The sequence below is a fragment of the Arachis duranensis genome, chromosome 9 (genome assembly GCF_000817695.3).
Source record: "Arachis duranensis cultivar V14167 chromosome 9, aradu.V14167.gnm2.J7QH, whole genome shotgun sequence".
In the NCBI taxonomy this organism is placed as follows: domain Eukaryota; kingdom Viridiplantae; phylum Streptophyta; class Magnoliopsida; order Fabales; family Fabaceae; genus Arachis; species Arachis duranensis.
In genome coordinates, this window is record NC_029780.3 from 117,106,659 (window position 1) to 117,125,821 (window position 19,163).

Genomic DNA, 19,163 nt, shown 5'->3' on the forward strand with positions numbered 1-19,163 from the left:
CCATAATGAACCATAAAAATCTTCATTCGACTTTGTCGTAGGCTTTGTCCATATCTAACTTGACAGCCATTTCGGTCTCCAGATCACTTTTATTGTTTTTAGGATAATACATGCATTCATGTACTATTAGAATATTATTAAAGATAAGCCTTCTTTTTAAAAAATTACTCTGACTAAGGCTTATCACTAAATGCATAAATTTTTGCTGTCTATGAACCAGAATTTTAAAAATAATTTTATATATAAATGTAGACAAACTTATTGGTTGTATCTAAGTCATGTTGCTAGTATTAGTAATCTTTGGGATCAAACAAATTTGAGTATGATTGAAACTCTTAAAAATTTTCTCCCTTCAAAGAAACTCTGAACAATCCTGAAAATATCTCATCATACAATGTCCCAATACTTCTAAAAAAAAATCTAGCATCCATACCATTATCTCTTAGAGTACTCTGGGAATGGATACTGAAAGTGGCTCGCTTCACTTTCTTCATAGATATTGGTCTTTGTAGTCATCGATTCATGAGAGCTATAACCTTCGACTCAAATCCCTCAAAAATAGCTCCTAGGCCTGTTTTACTTGTAGAGAAAAAATCTCTCTGAAGTAATCCTCTGCAATAATTGCTATATCTTAGTGCGTGAAAGCTGCATTTCCAGTAGGACCAATCAATCTCCAAATCTTATTCCTCCTAGTTCTGCCTTTGAACTTTCTATAGAAGAAAGTTGTGTCTTTATCCCATTCCTCGAGCTATTTGATCCTGGATTTTTCTTTTCAATATCTTTTTTTATGAAGTACTGCTTCCTCCAACTTCTATTCTAGCTTCATCATTTCCACACCTCCCTAAATCCCACTCTTTTTTAGCTCTTTTATTTACGCAATAAGCTGATTAATGGCTCTTTTATAGTTAGCATTGCTGGATTGCTGCTATTGTACCAATTTATAGTGGCAAAGTTTAATCTTTTGAGCCACTACATACATTATCGAGCCTTCTATGCTAATATTTCATACCTCCTTAATTAAACTCTGAAATTCCTCTAGTTCACACCATATATCATGGAACTTAAACCTGCATTTTGGATTTCTCTGAATGGCGAGAGGAATCCATGAGCAACGGGACGTGATCTGAGCCAATCTCAAATAGGTGAATAATCTTCAGATTAAGGTACAATTGTAACCAGTCTTCAGTCACCAAATACCTATCTAGTCTCTCCTGAATTAACTCATCTCCCTCCTTCTATTACTCCATGTGAATTTTCTACCAATCATATCCAAATCAGTCATTAAATTTTTTCCAATGAAACCATTAAATTCTGCCGCACCATAGTCACTAGGGACTTTTCTCCTCTTCCTTCCTTTTCACTTAGGTTGGTATTGGCGTTTGAAATCCTATGTAATAATAATTTTTTTTGTTTTGTGTGATCAGCGCTGAAATCTTTTCAAATTATTGATGCTGAAGTTGGTCGTTATGATTGAAGTGCACACCAATGAACAACCAACTCTCTCCCAGGTAGATATTCTTAATTTTCACTACTATAAACCTCAACTTCTAAAATCTTCGCATCCACACTCTCCTTTCATGCCAAAATTAAACTACCAGCCCTCTCATTTGGCTCCACCATGTATCACTTTGCAAAGCTACATTCTCTCATTTTACCTCAACTTGTCGATATTGATTTTTGGTTTTATTAATAAAATCAATTTTGGGGAGAGGGTGAAATTCGCTAATCCTTTTAAGATTATAGATTGTCAGGAGTCTCTATAAATTCCGACAATTCCATATAATTCTTTGCTGTTTCAATAAAACTCATATTGATATAACTTTGAATAAGGTATTTAACTATGTTTATTTTATATGATCCAACGTATATTTTATTTATTGCATAAAGTTGAATATACATAGTTTGTTTGGTGAATAAAATATTAATAACAAGATATAAATAAATTTGTCATTAGAAATAAAAACCAAATTCATATCTCTAATGAAGAAGTTGTTAGTGTTTTAGGTTGCGTTTATTTATAGGGATATGACATTGTGAGATAAGAATATAGAGATATAAAATTATGTTTGACAAATGAGACATAGACAGTAATATTATATTCAGAGACACTAAATTAGTATATTTTGTGTCTATTCTGACAGGAATGACATAGAAATACTAATAAGGAACACAACTTATTTTTATTTTTATTTTTTATTATTTTTATTAATTTTTAAAGTTATATTTTTTATTATATTTTTTTCCTCAAATTTTTTGAATGAAAAAAATGAAAATAAATTATATTCTTATAATTTGTTTTAGTTTATTATCAAACAGAATATAAGAATACAAAATTTTGTGTTTTTATTATTTATATTTTTTTAAATATCTTATTTTATCGTGTTCTAAAAAACAAACGTAGCCTTAGTAATTAAAATTATGAGAATAAAATGTGAAGTTTTTAAAATTTTAATAAAAATATGTCTTATGTTTATTATCCGTGTTATAATTTTTTGACAAAATAAATATATATTTTGTGTCATTTTATATTAGTGTATCCTTTTAAAATTTGTACTTTATTAACAAATAATAAACATGTATTACTATGTCTACATATCTAGTAGATATATTCAACAACCACATGCATACAACATGAGAGAGAACGCTGTAATTAATGGTGACACTCTAATGAGTAAATGACTTATTGATGGAGAGGAAGACAACACATCAATTGCAAGAAGAACATATTGTTTATTTTGGTGGAAAACAATAGTTAATATGGATAAAAGTATAAATGCATATTTGTACTTAGCTGTTAAAGGACAAATATGACATTTAATTCATAGAATTCATTCAAAAGAGCAAAATGTCATCATTTTTGTTAGAGTGCCACTTTTGTACTTATTGATCACTGACATTTATTAAGGAAAATTTTTACAAAGATTAATTAGCAAGGATTATAGAAAATCTTAGAGAAAATAAATTGTGTACCAAACTTTTTTTTTCCATATATTTCATTATATATAAGTATAGGAATCTCTAGAACAAAATTTCTAATGTTGATATTTCAGCTATCTGGAGTATATGGTTTCATTCATCTACTAGTATATTTATTAATGGATAATGATGAGTAAACGGTTAAAATAGTACTAAAAAAATATTTTAAAGGTAAAATACTAAATTAGTTCTTACGGTTTTGACGTAATTCTATTTTAGTTCTTAAAATATTTTGTGTCATTTTATATTAGTGAATCCAAAAAAGTTTTATTTAATTTTAATGTAGTCTTATTGTGAGATTAAAATTAAATAATTAATGAAATATCTTACATGAAAGCAGTACATGAGCAAAGTCGATAATTTAGAGAACAAATACAAGCTCTAGAGGCACAAAATCAACTGTGAATGCATCAAGACATTTATTTATCATTTTTCTTACAATTTAAACAAAATATTTTCTATAGAACTAAGGAGAACAATAAATAAATGTATTGATGCATCCACGATTGATTTTGTACCTCTGGAGCTTGTACTTATTCTCCAAATTATCGAGCTTGTTCTTATATTACTGTCATGTAAGACATTTCGTTAATTATTTAACTTTGACCTCACGGTGGAATTATATTGTAGCTAAATAAAACTTTTTTGGATTCAAATATGACACTTTAAATCTTAAGGACTAAAACAGAATTATGCCCAAATATAAAAGATAATTTAGTACTTTATCCTATTTTAAAAGATTATAATAATACCGAATAAATATTTGAAAGATTTAAGAATACGGTAAAAAAAATTAAATATTAAATATATATTCTAAAAAATAATTTTAGAATTAGTTTGTGAATTATTTTTATCGTATTTTTAAATTATTTAAAAGTTATTTTGTTATAATCTCTTTCAAAAACATTTTTTTCAGTGTCTAAATCTTGTGGGTAGTATTAATTAATTCGGATAATGATTAATTATTTGAGCATTTTGATGGTCATTCCAACTAATCACTTTCTCGTATGGATGCTGCTTCAAAACCATCCATGTAAAAGATAGTCTAAATATATGTACATCAAAATATGTTAAGGAAATCTGTATTGATCATATTCCTACTATTTTTTGGCAAAATTTGGCAAAATTTGTTATCATTAATCATTTAGAATAATGAACGAACTAATTTTTAATAAAATGAAAAAAGAAGTAATCTCTATTTAAAATAAAAACAAATTTGGAAAATATTTCTTATCGTGTTTCCTCAGAAATTATAATGATTAAACCTTAGGAGCTTTATTAATAACACATGATTACATATTTACATGAACGTGGAAATTTTTCTTAAACAAATAAAAATAAATTTTATATTTGTTGTGATAAGAATAAATACATAGATTTCTATTTATAATTTGAATAGTTAATAATATCGAAGGAATCACTTTTTAAAATGAATTTAAATTAATTAAAGTTGAAAATAAAAACATTTTATATGTATAATTAAAAGGTATTATTAGAGACAATAGACACAATAATACGAATATAAAAATATTTTTTTTCTCTTCGTATACTTATGTTGCAACATATACAATATTAATATATGAATTATCTTTATTATAGTGTGATAATAATAATAGTAAACATTAATATTAGAGTCTTTTATTTATATTTTATTATTTTATTTTTATTATCTCTTATTTATTTATTTATTTTACAACACGTTATTAGTACAAGATTCTGATCAAAATTTAGGAAAACTCAGGTAATAAATTTTCATTATGTCAAAACTCTCTCATTTTAAATTTAATGCTTTTGATATATCTGAAAATAACTAATTATCATGGATACTAGATGTTGAACTCCATCTTGATTCAATAGATCTTGGAGAAATCATTAAAGTTGAAAATAATGCATCCTAAAAAAATAAAGGCAAAGTTACGATCTTCTTTCGTCGTCATTTTGACGAAAGATTGAAAAATGAACATCTCACAGCAAAAGATCCTGTAGATCTGCGGAAAAACTTTAATTTGAAGAAAGGTATAATAATCAAAAGACAATGATACTTCCTCAAGCCCGATATGAGTGGACGCACTTACGTCTACAGGATTTTAAATCCATAAATGAATACAATTCGACAATGTTTCGAATTACCTCACAAATAAAATTATGTGGAGAAAAATAATTGATAATGACATGTTAAAGAAAACTTTCTCAACCTTCCATGTCTCGAATTTGCTCCTGCAGTAGCAGTATCAAGAAAAAGAATTTTAAAAATATTATGAGTGTAATAATTAATTGCTTTTAAGAAATTATGAAGCGTGCCCAGCTGACGCCACCTCATTTCTTGAAACAAATGTGGTAAATCATAACTCTAAAAGAGGTAAATGGTAAAGTTTTGATAACAAAAAAATTATGGAAGGAAGAAAAATTATGTTCATAATAAATGATCTCACCAAAAGTTGGATAAAGAAAGAAATAATGAGCAAAATAAATCAATAAAGGATAAATATTTTCGTTGTGGTGGAAAGAGTCATTGGTGGCATGTCTGTCGTATCCCGAGACATTTAGTTGATCTTTGTCAAGTATCATTAAAAAAGAATTACAAAGAAAATGAGACGAATTTCGTTTCAAAGGATGTTGTTGAAAATTACATCACTCATTATGAAGAAGTATCTGATTTTTTGAGGATCTTGAAGAAAATATTTCCCATTTGATCAATGATGAAAATGTTTAATATGTAGATTTGTTAAGTACTCATGTAAATAAATAAGGTAAGAAATTTTTTGTTAAGTTTTATTTCCTATGTATTTAAATTTCAAGTATAATGTATATAAATAATGTTTAATAAAATATTTATGTTTATGAATTTTAAAATTACTAAATGTGTCAAGTTCTAAAATAATAATAATAATAAAATTTTAGTATATGATATTATGTACAGTACTTCTTAAAAAAATAATTTCAATCAGGAATACAATTTTACTGCACATGTACTTTTACTCATTTTATTATTATTATTTGTCTTTAAAGAAAATGACAATGACATATAATGAAGATGTTTGCCTTGCGGATAGTGCAAGTTCGCATACCATTTTCAAAAGTAATATATATTTTATACATCTTGTACCAAAAGAAGAATATGTTAATACTATTATTGGCTCAGACAATATGATAGAAGACTCCGAAAGAGCTATAATTTTGTTTTCTAGAGGAACAAAATTTATAATAAATAATATGCTATTGTTTATCAAATCTCTAAAAAATTTGTTGAGTTTTAAAGATATTCACCGAAATGAATATCATAGTGAAACAATAAATGAGAAAAATCATGAGTACTTATATATCACAACTCACGATTCAAATAAAAATGTTATATTAGAAAAGTCACCATCACATTCATCTGGGTTATATTATACTAAAATTAGTGCAATTAAATCACATGCCATTGTAAACCAAAAGTTTACTAGCCTAAATGAATTTATAATTTGGAATGATCGATTGGGTCATTTTGGAACAACTATGATACAGAGAATTATTAAAATTTTTTATGGATATTCACTAAAGAACCAAAACATTTTTAAATCTAGTGAATTTTATTGTGTTGCATGTTCTCAAGAAAAGCTACTTTTAAGGTCATCACTAATAAAGATTATATTTGAGCCTCCTGAATTCCTAGAAAGGATTTAAAGCAATATATATTGACTTATTCATCTATCATGTGGATCTTTTAAATATTTTATGATCCTAGTAGACGCATCTTTGAGATGGTCACATGTGTGCTTATTGTCTTCTCGCAACTTGGCATTTGCGAGATTACTTGTTCAAATTATTCGATTAAAAGCACAGCTTCCAAAAAATTCAATCAAAGTAATTCGTCTTGATAATGCTAGTGAATTTACTTCCCAAGCCTTTGATACTTATTGTATCACTAACGGAATAAGCGTTGAACATTCAGTAGCTCATGTTCACACACAAAATGGGTTAGCAGAATCACTTATTAAACGCTTCCAATTAATTGTTAGATCCTTACTTATGAGAACAAATCTCCCAACCTCTGCTTGGGGCATGTAATTTTACATGCTGCAGCACTTATTCGTTAGATGCCAACAAATTACCGTCAATTCTCTCATATGCAATTAGCTTTTGGCCAGCACCCAAATGTTTCCCATTTAAGAATATTCAGATGTACGATATATGTTCCCATTACACTACCTTCTCACACCAAAATGAGACCTCAAAGAAAATTGGGTATATATGTTGGATATGATTCTCCCTCTATAGTGAGGTATCTTGATATACAAACTAAAGATGTATTTGAAACCTGATTTGCAGATTATCATTTTGATGAATCAAAATTTACATTAGGGGGAGAAAAAAGGCTTCTTGAAAAGGATCTTAATTGAAATGCATAATCCTTGATTTATTTAGATCCTTGATAAGGGGAATGTGAACTGCAAGTTTAAAAGATTATACATTTGTAAAGAATAATAAATGAATTGTCTAATTCATTTTCTAATACGAAAAGGATAACTAAATCGTATATACCAGCTGAAAATGTTCTAATTCGAATTGATGTTATAGTCGGACAAATGACCACCGAAACAAATTCACATCAGAAGCGTGGTAGGTCTGTCGGTTCCGACAAAAATTCTCGAAAAAGAAAAGAGGTAAATACTATTTCTATTGAAAAAGATAAAGACATAGTAAAGACACCTGCAGTTGTCCAAAATTCTGATATAATTTTGACATCAGAAGACATTCAGATACCTGAAAATTGTGAAAATGACGGGATCTCGATAAATTATGTCTTTACAGGAGAAAAAATGGGATTGTAATAAGACAATTGTCAATGAAATATTTGCATATAATGTAGCATTAAAATCATGAATGAAAGTAAGGATCTTGAACCAAGAACAGTCGAAGAATGTCGACAAATGAGTTATTGGCCAAAATGGGAAGAAGCTATGAAGGCTGAGTTAAACTCACTTGCAAAATGTGAAGTTTTTGGACATGTAGTCTGTACACCATAAGATGTAAAATCTATTGGATACATATGGGTATTTGTGAGAAAACGAAATGAGAAAAATGAAGTTGTACGTTACAAAGCTCAACTTGTGGCAAAAGGTATTTCACAAAGGTCCGATATAGATTATGAAGAAACATATTCCCCTATAATGGATGCAATAACATTGTGTTATTTGGTTAGTTTATCCGTATACCAGAAACTTCATATGCATCTTATGAATGTGGTAACAACCTATTTATACGAATCATTAGATCGTGATATTTATATGAAAGTTCTTGAAGGATGAAGATATCTAAACCGTATAATGAATATTCGAAGGGGTTATATTTAGTCAAATTGTAAAGATATTTATATGGTCTAAAGCAATCTAGACAAATGTGGTATAATCGTCTTACTGAATATCTGGCCGAAAATGGATTCAACAATAATGATATCTACCCATGTATTTTCATAAAGAAATATGCATTTAAATTCATTATAATTGCTGTGTACGTTGATGATTTAAATATCATTGGAACCTCTCAAGAGATTCTAACAATTATAAAAGCTCTAAAAGGAGAGTTTGAGATGAAAAATTTTGGAAAGACCAAATTTTGTCTCGGCCTGCATATCGAGCATACAAAAGATGGGATCTTTATTCATCAAACAATATACACAGAAAAGATATTGAAAAGATTTTATATGGATAAGTCACATCTATTAAGTACCCTAATGATCGTAAGGTTTTTGGATGTGGAAAATGATCAATTTTGTCATAAAGAAAAAAAGAGGATATTCTTGGTCCTGAAGTACCATATCTTAGTGTCATTGGAGTGCTAATGTATCTTGCTAATAATACACACGACCTGACATATCACTTGAGGTGAATTTACTAGTAAGGTATAGTTCCTCTCCAACCAGAAGACATTGGAATGGAATTAAACAAAATTTTCGATATCTTCATGGAACAGTTAATATGGGTATGTCCTATTCATATGAATCCAAGTCACAGTTAGTTGGTTATGCATATACATGATACTTGTTTGATCCACACAAAGAAATATCTCAAACTGGATACCTATTTACATATGGTGGTAAAACTATATCATAAAGGTCCACGAAATAGACGATTGCAGCAACATCCTCTAATCATGCTGAAATACTAGCGATACATGAAACTAGTCGCGAGTGTTTTTGACTCAAGAGTTTAATCCAATATATTCTATCATCATGTGGACTGACTGATAAAAAATAGCTCCAACTGTTCTTTTTGAAGATAATACAACATGCATTCTCAACTTAAGGGTGGATACATCAAAGGTGATAGAACAAAACATACTTCTCCCAAATTCTTCTTCACTAATGGCCTTCAAAATCAAGGAACAATTGATGTCCAACAGATCCGCTCAAGAGATAATCTCGCAGATTTATTTATAAAGTCACTTCCAAAATCCTCTTTTGAAAGATTGGTACATCAGATAAGGATGCGCCGATTCCGAGATATAAAATAATGTCGGCAAGAGGGGGGAAACTGTATTATTTTTTTCTTGGTTAGGTTTTTCTCTCTATCGGATTTTTCTTGACAAGGTTTTTAACGAGGCAGTCTCCATCACAAAGGATATTGTACTCTTTTTTCTTTACTAAATTTTTTTTTCGTTGAATTTTTCTTTAATAAGATTTTAATGAGACATAATTCTAACTAAACATCCAAGAAGAGTAATCTGACAAAACAAATACATAAATACCTATTTATGACTTAAATGGTTAAATTTGCTTCTGCAGAATAAACGAAAAAAACTGAAAAAAGATACTTAATTCAATAAAGCGTAAATTATAATATCATAACTATTTCTCTATCCATATTCACAAATTTTATTTATTCCTATTCATGAAAATGAGGCATCTTACATATACGAATAGAAAACATGGTCGAGACAATAAACATATTTTTATTTACATTTTGTTATTTTATTTTTATTATTATTTATTTATTTATTTATTTTACAACCATGTTTACATATATGCATTGTTGGAGATATTGTTTTTTACGATTTTTTTTTCTTCTTTACACAGTATTCACAAAATGTTTATGAGATAAGGTTAAACCGACATGAAGAGCATTGGACAACTGAAAAAAGAAAATGTTGTTTACGGGGCTAATTTTTAATATGGTTTATTGCCATTTGAATTGTTTATAAGTTGACTTTTTAATCCAATTCAATATGATTTAAACAATTATGATTGTAGTGTATCAATTTTATTTTATTGTCACGGATAAAGTATTGTTTTTGTTCTTAATATTTATGGTAAATTTTAAAATTATTTTAAATCGTCTTATTTAAGTTCTTAATATTTTAAAATTAGTTTAATATTGTCTTACTGTTAGGAATTTGTTAATAAAATTGATGGTAAAATAAAGTTAAGATGATTTTAAAATATTAGAGACTTAAATAGGACGAAATAAATTTTAATTTTATCATTCAATAATATCAATCTTTTAAGATACATAGTTATTCAATTATTTATTAATAACATCTAAGTAAATTACATTTAATCACATTACTTTCATTCTAAATAAATTTGTTTTCTTATAATTTTACTTTTAAAAATTTTTACTCATAATAAAATATTTGTAAAATGACTAGAATCACATTATTTTATTGTATATATATCATTTTTTTTCACAAGTTTATGTATTAATCATTCTATAAATATTTTATGATAAGTAAAAATATTTAAGAGTAAAATTATAAAAAATACATTTATTTAGAATAAAGTAATGTGATTAAGTGTAATATATACCGTAAAAAATTGATATTATTAAAGAATAAAATTAAAATTTATTTTTATGTATCGTTTTTGTCTTTAACATTTTCGTTTTATTTAAGTTCCTAATGTTTCGTTCAAAGTTGTCTCAATTTTGTCCCCTTATCAATTCTGTTAACAAATTTCTAATAGCAGAACAATATTAAGTCAATTTTAAAACATTAAAAACTTAAATAGGACGATTTAAATATTATGGACAACTTTAGAACTAATCTCAAATGTTTGGAATAAAAACGATATTTTAATATTTTATTTTTAAATCAAATTCAATTTTCATACTTTAAAGTTTAAATTGTATCTCGTTGTCCCATTAAATAAATAACCAACATTGCATTCATTTATAGATATAAAATATTAAAATATAAAATTATATTTGATAAATAAAATATAAATAAAAATATAAAAATATTAATAAATGATATAATTTATTTTTTATTTTTTATATTAATTTTTTATAATTTTATTTTTATTATTATATTTTTTATTTTTTAAATAAAAAAATAAATTAATTTTTAAAATTTATTTTAATTTATTATTAAATAAAATATAAAATATTAAATTTGGTGTCTTTTATCTTATTCTGTATTTTTAAAAATAAATACAACCTAATAGATACATAATAACAATAGATAAGAATATTGATAAAGATGAAAAGATTAATTCTATTATAATATAAATTATTGATCTTATTAAAAATAATAAAGTAAATAAAAAACTAATCATACATAACAATGGAATCATAAGTAATAATTAATAATAAATAAAAGAAGACTGAAAGTACTAATAAAATTATAGAATATTTTTTGTTTGATATTGTAAAATTTATTATTATAATTCTTATTTATTGTTTATTATTCTAATTTGTTATAATATGTATTATTGTTCTTATTAAAAATGATAAATTAAATAAAAAATTAATTATAAATAATAATAAAAGCATAATTAGTAAAAAAGTATAAAAATTAAAAAACAATATTATAATTTAATATTATATTTTTTTAGTAATTAATTAATTATCTATCTAAAAGTGATTTTAACTAATATTATCTAAACAATTTCATTTTATCAAAATCAATTTTAGTATAAAATTGCCAAACATAAATTATGTTGGGACAAACTCACTTTTATCCAAAATCAATTTTACAAAATCACTTTTATTCAAACTCCAGTTTGGCCAACTCTAATCCAAACACACACTTATACGTATAAAATTATTAACTAAACTAAATTAAATTAAATAAGAGAGTCTTTAAAACAGTACATAAAATGTTAATCAAATAACAAATCTAGCTAGGTAAGAATTAATTTTCTTTCCGTCTTTATCAATATTCTTATCTATTTATTAGGCTGTGTTTATTTTTAAGAATATAGATAAGACGAAGATATAAAATTTAATATTTTTATAAAAATTTAATTTATTTTTATTTTTTATTTAAAAAATTTGAGAAAAAAATATAATTGTAAAAATATAATTATTAAAAATTAATAAAAAATAAAAAAATATAAAATAAGTTGTATTTTTTGTTAATATCTCTGTATTTTTTCTGTCAGAATGGACATAAAATATACTAATTCAGTATTTCTCGATACAATATTTCTGTCTATGTTTTATCTGTCAAACACAATTTTGTGTCTGCGTGTCCCTATCTCAGTGTCTTTTCTGTAAACAAACACAACCTTACGTACTACTACTTAAAGGTGTTCAAAATCGATCCAATACGAACAAAATCGATTAATCGAACTAAAAAAACCAAAATAAAAAAAGACAACCAAAATAACTGAAAATAAAGTGTTTTGCAATTTTTCCTGTGGTTCAATTCGACTTTCAATTCTAGAAGAAAAAACCCTAAGACCTAACCCTAATGACCTCTGCCTCTTCAGTACTCACTCCTCTTCAGCTTCGGAAAAAGTTGTTTCGCTCTCTCATAGTCACAATCTCTTGTCATCCTTCTTCTGCTTTGTGCCTCCGTAATTGCTGCCGCCTGATAGCAACAACCCTGACTCGCGTTCCGCGACCCTGTCCTCTTCCTCTCCCTCTTTTGTAGCGCCTCTCTCTCTGTCGGCCTCCCCGGCACGGCTCTACGCAGCATGCCGTTGTCCTCCCTCAGCAGCATGCTATCGTCCTCCACAACTCCATGCAAGCCACATTAACACGCCGTCATTTTTGTACCGCCTCTCTTATCATCGTCTTTCTTGTATTCTGCTATTTTGTCTGTATCAGCAACTCACCAAGAATGGAGCTCGAATCAGGTCGATTCTTCTACTTTTGATTTAGCCTTTTGCTCTTTTTTGTTTCTTGATTTTTTCCGTTCTTCTATTGATTTTTTACTTCTTAATTTATTGTTCTGTTTTCTTTTAATTTTTGCTGGTTGCTGCTACTATTATTTGTTTTTGTTTTTGAATTTATTAATTGTTATTGATTTTAATTCATTAATTGTTAATTGTTATTATTGTTGCTACTGCTAATTGTTATTGTTAATTGTTTATTCTTGAATTTGATAATAAATAGTCGCTGTTATTGTAAAAATTTTTATGGGAGGAATAATTTTAAATATGTTTTTGGAACCTTCGATTATGGTACAAAGAGTACAATACACAAGTCTACTTACATATTGGTCTGATGGCTGCTGCTATTTGTTGTTTTTAACTTGTTATTTATTTCGTGATTTATTGTTATTCTATTTTTGGTTTTGATTCACTATTATGTTGATATTTAATGTTGTATCTGCGATATTTTTGCAGTTTAATTATAATATAAATGATCACATTGGTAAAATTGAAAGTGAAACTAGTGGACATGTAATGTTCCTCCAAGGTGAGTAATAGCTCAGTGAATGTAGTTTATGTGGTTGTTACAGCGGGAGTACGTACTCCTCATCCAGCGCCCTATGAGTTCGTTCACGCTCTACTAGGGTTTCACTGCGCCGCCTCCATGGTTACACCTTTTTTTTGTCTTTTCTTCGTCAAAATCTTTTCTATCTTCCTTTACTTTCTTCTCTTAATTTATTTTCCACTTAGTTCTCTAATTTTCGTTTTCTCTCCCAATTCATTCTTCTTTTAATTCATTTCGTTTTCTAATTCACTCATTCCATATATCTTATTTCTCTCTGAAATCATTAAATACCAATTCTGTTTTTCTATATACCATGAGCAACAAATCAAAGACACAGAACTCTCGTATAATTGATAGTGATCAGGAGGATGACTTGATCGTTTTAGCTTATGAAGATGTTTTCGAAGGAATTCAAGCCTGGAGCCTGTTTGGAAGAATTTTCTCAGATCGGATCTTTTCCGTAGGTACCATGGAAGGAGCTCTGTATGCAATATGGAATAAACCAGAAGGATTCAGAGTAGTCGAAAAATCCAGGAACCAGTTTCAATTTTTCTTTGAGAATGACTCTGATGTGACTCGAATTGAGCGAGGTTCACCTTGGTTATTCAAGAGTTTTGTTATTCATGTTCGCAGATGGAAGCAATCAATAAACATGGAGGATAATCACATCTCTTCTTTTCTTGTATGGGCACAATTTTGGGGATTGCCTGAACAATACAAAACACTTGAGATTGGACGAAAATTGGGTGGGAGACTTGGTCAAATTGAAGATGTTGCTCTATTTGAAGTTAGAGGCAACGATACACGTATAGTGAAGGCTAAAGTGGAACTGAACGGTGATAAAAGAATGAGGGATACACTGAAACTGCTTGATCCTAATCAGAAAATGCTGGAAATTGGAATATGCTATGAACGTATAGGTGTGTTCTGTACTTATTGTGCAAAATTGGGGAATGAATCTAAGAACTACCAATGTTTTATTGATGATTCTGCCCAAAACAATATCAAGGAAGATAAAGTTGGTGAATGGCTTAAGGCAGATCAAGTCGGTAGGCGTTTAACTGAAAAGAGAGCTTCCTTCAATCCTAACCAACCTCGGGATGGTTCTATTCCAGCTCAATCGAAGAAAAAATCTCCACCTGCTTGGCTTTTTGATAGTTTCTAAAAAATGAGTGTGCAAGATGATCAGAAAAAATAGAATAATGAAAAAATTGGGGTTCTAGAGAAGAAAATGAGGGTGAATCAGAAAATACAGGTACGACTACTAGTACTAATTCTTCTTCTAATGCTCTATTGGAGATATCCTATACCATGAATAATGTCCAACACAATAACAACGTCATATCCAAGCTTAAAAAGGAGAACAGAAAGCCAAACCTGAAACAACTTGCCAGAAAGTTTGTGATAGGTTTCAAATGGAGGAGTGGAGGTAATGGTACTGAAGAAATTTCAAAAAAAAAAATTTGTCTCAATGATATTGTCTCTGATGCTATGACGGTGGAGGGTGCCAACCTTCAAGTAGCACCCAAAGAAATATGAAATTGCTCTCGTGGAATTATCGGGGTTTGGGGAGACCCCTGACAATCCACAATCTTAAAGGGATTTGCAAATCCTACTCCCCCGAGGTTGGTTTTATCTGTGAAACAAAAAATTAATCTCGACAAGTTGAAGGAAAATTAAGATCTTGTGGTTTCAAGGAATGGTTTATTGTGGATCCGGATGGATTATCAGGGGGTTTGGCAATGGCATGGAGGGATGGTTGCACTGTTCAGATTTTGCAGCATGGTAGATTCTTTATTGCGGCATCAGTTCTGACAGCTGGATCTAATGATCCCTATGGTGTTCTAGGTGTTTATCTCAGTTCAAATGATCAACATAGAATGGCTCAGTTTGCTGAATTAACTTCAGTCACGCAACAGTTTGATGGTAAGGTTGTGTTAATGGGTGATTTTAATGCCATTTCTAGTCAATTGGAGAAAGCAAGTGGGGGTGCTAAATATCCTTCTTCTATCGAAACCTTTAACAGTTTTATTGATGATAATTCTCTGATTGATATTGGTATGGTTGGAAGACCATTCACTTGGTCGAATGGACGGAGGGGTGATGAGTTGATACAGGAAAGACTGGACCGATTCCTGGTAGGAGTTGATTGGCAGCAACTCTATCCCAATGCAACGGTTCTTAGACTGTCAGAATCAGGCTCGGATCACTCCCTTCTTCTCTTAGACTCTAACCCGAGAACTGAGAGATCTAAACGCCGATTCAAATTCCAAGAAAGATGGTGTTCCAATGATGAAATAAGGCAGATTGTTAGAGAGGTTTGGCATGAACAGATTGATGGTTCAACCATGTATATCCTAGCTCAAAAACTAAAGCGTTGTCGACATAAGATTGTCAGACGGCAGCAAGAATACAGATCTAATTCGAAGGTGGAGATTGATTTACTACAGTCTGAATTATAGAAACTTCGTTTAGCAGGAATTCATGAAGGTGACATCATTTTAGAAATAGAGGACAAACTTGAAAAAGCATTGCAAAATGAGGAATCTTATTGGAAAGATAAGTCTAGAGTCAAATGGCTCAAATCTGGCGATCAGAATACAACTTTCTTCCATCAGAAATTTAGAAATCGAACCCGAAGGAATAGAATTTGGCAACTAACTGGCAGTGACGGTGAAGTGGCTGCTTCAAATGCTGGTATTGCTTCTGTGGCTGAATCTTATTTCAAGGACATCTTTTCCTCCACTTGTCATGAGAACCCTGAACCTCTGTTTACTGATTTTGAACCTAAGGTTACAGCTCACATGAACCGTAGGCTTCAAAGACCAGTGACTGTGGAGGAAGTGAAACGTGCGACATTTAGCATTCATCCTCAAAGTGCTCCAGGAGATGATGGTATGACAGCAAACTTTTTTCAAAGCTTTTGGAACATACTTAGTGGTGATGTGTTTCGAGCAGTTAAGAGCTTCTTTTCAGGGGGCAGAATTTTGAAGGGTTTTAATCACACTCAGATCTGTCTTATTCCCAAGATTTCTGATGTTAAAGATATGACTCAGGTAAGACCAATAAGCCTATCTTCAGTCTTTTACAAGATTATCTCCAAAGTATTTGTACATAGACTTCAGGGTATGATGAATAGACTAATTAGCCCTACGCAGAGTGCTTTTATTAAAGGCAGATTAATCTCTGGTAATATCCTAATTGCTCACGAGTGTATGCATTACTTGAAGAACAAAAAAAGGGGACTCGAAAATGAAATGGCGCTAAAATTAGATATGAGTAAGGCATATGATAGGGTGGAATGACACTTTCTTTGGTTTATATTGGAGAAGTTTGGTTTTGACTCCCGGTGGATCATGTGGATTCGAGAATTAGTGACAACTGTTTCTTATTCTGTTATTGTGGCGACTTGTAACACAGCCTACTTCCTTATTATCCAAAATCCTAAGAGGTAAATACTTTAGCAATGGTAATGCTATAACGGCAGAAATTGGAGTCTTACCTTCTTGGGGATGGAGGAGTATACTGGAAGGCCGAAAGATTGTTGAAAAAGGTCTTAATTGGGCTGTGGGTACTGAAGAGAATATCCAAACTTTTGAGGATCCTTGGCTGCCTCCTCCGTATCCTTTAAAGATTTATAACATGCCAAATAGACAAGCTATCTCTGAGTTGGTTCCAAGAGTTAAAGATCTAATTACTGAAGATAGGAATTGGAATCAGAATCTTATTCAAGAATTATTTCCCCAAGACGTTGCAAACAGGATTTTGTCAGTTAAAATTCAGCAGAGTAGGGACAAATTGCAATGGGATTTGAACAAATCCAAACAATATGATACAGCTTCAGGTTACAGAATTGGCTATTTATTTTACCATCCGTCTCTGGAGCTTTGCCCTAATTATATGCAACAGAAAAAGCCGTGGATTGATCTATGAAAGTTGAACTTGCCTCACAAAATTAAGCTATTTATCTGGAAAGCTCTCCATGGCCGGCTCCCGGTGCTTGCTCAGATTACTCACCGCATCCCATCTATATCACCAATATGCCCCTGCTGTCATGAAGCCACCGAAATAGTCACTCATTGTTTGATCGATTGCTCTAGAATTAAAGATGTATGGTCTCAGAGTTATCTTCGTGACTGTCTTCCCCCTCAGAGTCCTAACGACTTTTGGACATGGTGGATTGCATCAACAGAGATGCTTAACCTGTTGAAGAATGATGACCGTAATCCTCAATTGCTTGCCATCATTTGCTGGAACTGCTGGAAAGCTCGCAATCAGTTGATTTTTGAAGGTTCTACTTCAATGTCGTCTGCTATTCTAGCAAGCTCTGTCAAGTTGCTCCGTGAAATCCAAAAAACTCCCAGTTTAGGTCGTCATCTCCATGAGGCAAGCTCTTAGTTGCATTCAATTTGATTTATCATTCTTTCTTCTTTAAGATTTTTTTCGTTTTTCGACCTTGTATCGTTGGATGAATACCTTCAGTGTAGTATTTTTGGGAAATCCCCATCTTTCATTATGCTGTCCTGCTTTTGGACATCTTTGTATTTCATTTTTCAATAATTAATGAAATATAACCTACTATCTTTGGAAAAAAAAAATGTAATGTTCCTCCAAACAAATTTGTAAGTATAAGATAATCAATAAATTCATTGATTGAATTATTTTTTCATTAATTTATTTTTTTTATAAATATTATTTATTATAATTGTTCTTTATTTTTATATGTTTTATAGAAGTTGCACCCACTTCTAATCTTAAAGTATAACTAGGTTTTTTTTAATATTATATCATTATGATGAGATATGTCCTCATATTTTTTTACTGGTGTTATATTATTATTATTGTTGTCGTCTTTTGATTTCAGGTTGATTTACTTAAAGGTATTTAACTATTTTGCTAGAGAGAAATAATGAACACTAAAATGTGGCTATCTTTTGTTAAAATTTTATTTTTATTTTTTATGTATTGACTAATTGAACTTTTAATAACTTTTATTGTCATTATAATTTCTTTTGTTGTTGAATTTTATTGTGTCAAGACTTTAATTAGTTATTGATTTATTATATTGTATGATTTTAATATTATAACTTTATGAAATAATATGATAAATTTTTATTTGAATTAATTGAAAAAATTAAACCAATTAAACCAAATTAAACTGATTTTAATTAGTTTAATTTAGTTTGAATAATTTCGACAAATCGAACCACAATTTTAATAAATGATCATATAACTTTTTTCTATATAACTAAACTAAATTACACTGCAAACACCTCTACTGTCATGTATTCTTTTTCTTACAAGTTTATCATATAATGTAAAAGTTAACTAATATATATCTTAAAAATACAAATTAAAATTACTAATAATAAAAAATTTTAAATAATTTATTCTAATAAATATATAATAAATACATTGGAAATTTAAATTTTGTATTGTTTTAAAATATTTTCCATCAGTAATCTTATCTAAATCCTAACTCATAATTTAAAGTTTATTAGTTTTCAGTGGTTAATGTAGCACCATTTATGATTTAGGGAATCA

At 29.3% G+C, this 19,163-nt stretch overlaps 1 protein-coding gene across 1 annotated transcript; it reads left to right on the forward strand.

The window, feature by feature from the left end:
• Positions 1-13,932: 13,932 nt before the first annotated feature.
• Positions 13,933-14,784, forward strand: LOC107467739 (uncharacterized). Its single transcript, XM_016086914.1, has one exon. It carries the CDS (start codon positions 13,933-13,935, stop codon positions 14,782-14,784), a length of 852 nt encoding a protein of 283 aa, XP_015942400.1.
• Positions 14,785-19,163: the final 4,379 nt, after the last annotated feature.

What these genes read in the sequence shown, in the direction of transcription:
- LOC107467739 (XM_016086914.1), top strand. Translation starts at nt 13,933, where the DNA reads ATGAGCAACAAATCAAAGACACAGAACTCTCGTATAATTGATAGTGAT.